The sequence below is a fragment of the Atta colombica genome, unplaced genomic scaffold (genome assembly GCF_001594045.1).
Source record: "Atta colombica isolate Treedump-2 unplaced genomic scaffold, Acol1.0 scaffold153, whole genome shotgun sequence".
Classification (NCBI taxonomy): Eukaryota; Metazoa; Arthropoda; class Insecta; order Hymenoptera; family Formicidae; genus Atta; species Atta colombica.
The window spans coordinates 2,213,629-2,215,634 of NW_017259243.1; the positions used below are offsets into that span (position 1 = coordinate 2,213,629).

At 28.5% G+C, this 2,006-nt stretch overlaps 1 protein-coding gene across 2 annotated transcripts in view; it reads left to right on the top strand.

Annotated features, from left to right (window-relative positions):
* The window catches only part of LOC108685536 (ral GTPase-activating protein subunit alpha-1), a 14,241-nt gene extending 13,728 nt beyond the window's left edge, over nucleotides 1-513 (top strand). Inside the window, exon 27 of one of the 2 annotated variants that reach the window (XM_018190383.1) lies at nucleotides 149-513. In XM_018190383.1, coding sequence (XP_018045872.1) covers nucleotides 149-309 — 161 coding nt within the window. In that variant the 3' untranslated portion in view covers nucleotides 310-513. The remainder of the gene's footprint in view (nucleotides 1-148) is intronic. The other variant, XM_018190384.1, reaches the window with a different exon arrangement.
* The last annotated feature ends 1,493 nt before the right edge of the window (nucleotides 514-2,006 follow it).

Sequence of the window (2,006 nt, forward strand, 5' to 3'; positions counted from 1 at the left end):
TATTCAAACTGCATGCTTACTTTTTTTTTTAATCTCTGCCTTTTTCACATGAACTATTTTCTTGCTAAAATTTTATATTACTTTTTGATTGATAATTTACAAAATTACAATTAAGAGAGATTTTATTAGTTCTGGCTTTTGTTTCCAGTTTCTGACGGAAGCAGAGTATGGTTTAGTAGTGATACCCCCGAGAGTCCTGCGCTTCACGGAATTTCACCGAGACCCGTAAAAAAGATGTCCTTTAAAACTGGACCAAAGCAGAAGGTTAACACGCAACCGACCCCGCCAGACAGTCCGAGATATAAATAAAAGGTTTTTTTATTTGTATTCAGAAAAATGCTCTGCACAACTGGGCTCATCGAGCATTGTACTTTAAAGGAACTATTTGGATAAAAAATAGAATAACGAATAATTATACGATAGAGTATTCCACTGTTAGTATTTTGCGCATAGCGTGAAAATTAACAACAATGCCTGTGGCAACTTGATACTTTTGCCAATCGGTATACTTTATTCACAGTGGGAATTGAATATCTGATTAGCGTTTTCTGTTTTCCGTCCTTAGGTTTAATTTTTATATTGAATGTACAGATCGTTGTTTATTTGTTGCAACGTAAATATAACGTAATTAATTTATTGGAAAATATAAATATATAATAAATTTATTAAATTATAGAGGTATATAATTAGATTATATTTCTCATAGACTTATTGACGTCAAAAAACAGCTATTTACATTGTACAGCACTTTCTTAAGATTAATTTATCGTAGTATTTCGAATAGCTAGAATAATAATTCTGGACTAAAATTTCTTGAAACATATTAAATGTAGCATAGAAATACTAACATTGTCAGAATGCTCTGCGGTACTGCTATATGGCCTTTGTAATTTCTTATGTGTCACACAGTATACATAGAATATGATATAACTATTTTATTATTAATTAGCAAGATAAATACGAGAGGATTTACAATATTATTCTCGATAACGCTTGTCAGCTTATGCATTAAAATCATATTCCAAATATGAAGCTGATGTGAATTTGATAATTCCATTGATTTGAGGTAAAACAATGTTTATTACAATTTAAACAAAGTGATAAATAGCCATTTTCAGAAAATCATTTAAGTTACACATTCCATGCGTATATCATCCTGTTCTTAATTTATATTTATACATTATAATATAATTCATATGTATGCATATATATGCATATATGTGAATATGTGTTACCGAGCCATTCCATTTGAACATAATTCGATTAACACATCTACTTTTATATCTTATAATGGATCCCTCAGTAGAATTTCTTTCATTTTATTCGATATAACATGAAGAGATCGCAAATGTAATCGCCGAATCACTTGATTTCTGTATTAAAATCGAAGATGTTTGATATTTTATAATGAATAAATTAAATATTTCTTATAATGATATAAAGCCGAATAATTACCACATATTTGGCAAAAATCAAGACATGAAAAAAAAATGGAAGTTGGAAACTTATTCCATTTATTAAATAATAGCTACTTGCTTTATATGAATTATTCTCATACAGTGATAATAATCAAAGTATTAATGTTATCTATTACTATTACTATTAATGAATGGCAGATTATAATAAAGGATTATATTGTGGTAACGATCGATGCATTATTCGAGATGAGATTTTTCTAGAGGTATACACTTCGCGATGATAAACTCTGTGTATAATTACAATTTTTTGACTATTTTGAAGACTACCATGAAACACATTCAAAAATGTAGGTATTAGCAACGAAGATGTAGTTGATAATTAAACTGATGCGCAGATCATGGCCAAAGCAGCATTATTTTTTCACTAATTTATAATAAGATAGAACAGGAAGAAAGCTCTGTGTGTATGTATATGTATTGTATATAAATTGTTAAGTACATAAAATGGTTCCGAGTCATTTAAGATTCTGAATATATATCACGTTATGTCGCTACATTATTAATAATATATAATATTAATTGAATGTA